Source organism: Condylura cristata, unplaced genomic scaffold (genome assembly GCF_000260355.1).
Source record: "Condylura cristata isolate star-nosed mole 26May11 unplaced genomic scaffold, ConCri1.0 scaffold00003, whole genome shotgun sequence".
NCBI lineage: Eukaryota > Metazoa > Chordata > Mammalia > Eulipotyphla > Talpidae > Condylura > Condylura cristata.
In genome coordinates, this window is record NW_004567104.1 from 78105718 (window position 1) to 78107934 (window position 2217).

General features: G+C 74.0%; 1 protein-coding gene across 1 annotated transcript in view; it reads left to right on the top strand.

Annotated features, from left to right (window-relative positions):
* SLC37A1 (solute carrier family 37 (glucose-6-phosphate transporter), member 1) overlaps positions 1-2217 on the top strand; it is a 10801-nt gene that overhangs the window by 5623 nt on the left and 2961 nt on the right. The window contains exon 3 of the mRNA XM_012731059.1: positions 1276-1353. Coding sequence (XP_012586513.1) covers positions 1276-1353 — 78 coding nt within the window. The remainder of the gene's footprint in view (positions 1-1275; positions 1354-2217) is intronic.

A 2217-nucleotide genomic window follows, 5' to 3' on the forward strand; every position in this document is an offset into this window, starting at 1 on the left:
CTGGGCTCTGCTGGGCTCTCCCGGGCTCTGCTGGCCTTGCACCCAGCAGCGGGGGCTGGCGCATCCTGCACCATTCAGCCACAGCAGACTTGATTTCCCTAGTGGGTTTGCCTCAAATGAGCAGCGAGAAGCTCACGTGCCAGCGCCCTGCCTGCAGTCGGCCTCCGGCCCGGGGCTCAGGCGGCGCTGCCCGGGGCTTCTGGGCTGAGGTTAGGCCCTGCACGGGGCCTCACACTGGTCCAGAGCCGCAGCCCGGAGCTGGCCAGCTGACCCTGCTGTCTCCGCGTTAGCCGGGGTCAGGGTGGCAGCGAGCGGCAGGAGCCCACGGCCGCGGCGGGACGAGGTGGCTGTTGGTCACTCCCAGTGAGGGCGTGGCCCCCAGGTCTGGGCCCGGCCCTCCTGCAGGGCCCTCTGTGTCACGCCAGCTCTAGGAGCCCAGGGCCTATCCCCAGTGACCGTGTGGCCGGTGGCACCGGCCGTTGCCAAGGGGTGGCCTCACGCCGCAGGGAGCAGCCAGCGCCTGCGTCCCAGCCCGTGGGGGGTAGGATGCAAACAAGGGGGACCCTCCCTGGCGCTTCTGGAAGCCCTTCCTGCCTGTCAGCTGGCCGGCGAGGGCTCCGGGCACAGGCTGTGCCTGGGCGGGCCCGTGGCCGACGGCGAGGACGCCGCTGGCTGGACGAGGGGCCGCTCGGCCTCCCTCCGGACTGGCCGAAAGCCACCGGGCCCTGCCCAGGCAGCAGGCCCCTCCGTGCCTCCGAGGCTTGGCATCGCGCGGCCGCGGCCGTGAGCTTTTCCCAGACTGCGATGAGGCGCTTGCACAGGACGGCGTGGCTGTGGCCCTAAGGCCCCCGCGGGCCCCCAGCCCACCTCCCCGCCCCGCTGTCCTCATGCTGCTGGGTCTCCCCAGCTGGGCAGACTGGGCCCCTCCCGCCGTCTCAGGGGCGGCAGCGGCCGAGCCCAGCGTGCGGCGTGACCATGGGCCGGAGGGACCCTCGCCACGGGCTGCTTCTGAGCACTCGAGCCAGTGGCCACTCGGGTCCGCAGCCGGCGAGGACAGCCTGGCCCGCGCCAGCTCCGAGGACTCTTCCTTCAGAGAAGTGTTGGTCACCCGGAGGGCGGCGGCCTGCCCCGCACGGGCGGGTCCTGACCTGCGTCCGCGCGCGACCCCCGCGGTCCGGCCAGCCTCCGTCCCGGGTGGCCCCGGCTGCGGTGGGGTGAGGCGGGTTTCTGCCGCGGGTTTGGGGTGCCCCTGACGCCGGGGCGTTCTCCCAGCAGGCTAAAGCCCTCGAGAACGGCACACACCGGTTCCGGCTCCAGAAGCAGGCGGCCGCGGGGGAGAAGAGCCAGGCCCAGGTGAGGACGCGGGGGCTGCCGCTGGGTCCCCGGCGGGCCCCGCCCACTGCCGCACGCCCAGTGTCCAGGCCAGCTGCGCCGAGGGCCACGGTGCCCCATCCGGAGACCCGCGGGGCCGGGCCGGGCAGGTGGGGACGGCGGGCGGGCCGTGCGCGGCGGTCAGGGCTCTGGAGAGAGCCCAGCCAGGGGGCAGCAGAGCCTCCCGGTGCCCTGGCCTTCCGCTCGCGTCCTCAGGGAGAGGAGGGCGCAGGCAGAGACGCTGGGCGCCAGGCGCGGGCGTCGTAGCCGTGTTTGGTCATCGCCTGCCCTCTTCCTCCTCAAGCCTGTAGCTTACAGGGCGCCCACCAGGCGGGCATCAGGCGTCTGGCCTCCGGCCTGCGGCCCGGGGAGTTAGCGGCATTGGCTGCCCCAGGGGCGGCGGGGCGGGGGACGCGTGCTGCCAAGCCGCCCTCGGCAGCCCGTGCGCAGAGACCGCCGTGTGCTCGTCCCCGCTGCGGGGCGAGGCCTCTGGGGAGCGCAGGTGCTCAGCCCCTGAGCGGCGCTGACCGCGTCTGCGGGCCGTGGGCGGCGCTGGGGACCTGCCCCTGGCGCAGCGGGTCGTGTCTTCTCCGTCTCCGGGTCTCCCTCCCCGTTGCGCACTCCAGTGGACATCCACTTGGGAGGAGCAGCCCACAGCCCACCCACTGGCCGGCTGCCCGTGTCCCCCGGTTGGTCCTGTGCCCACCGCGTGCCGGCCGGCCCAGCCCTCCGTGAGCGTGGACGGGCATTTGTGGGTCATGCTGGCCCTGGCGTGGGCCCCATTCCGCGCTGTACTGTTGACACGCACACACTGCCCCTGGGGTGCCCGAGGGCCAGCGGTGCCCG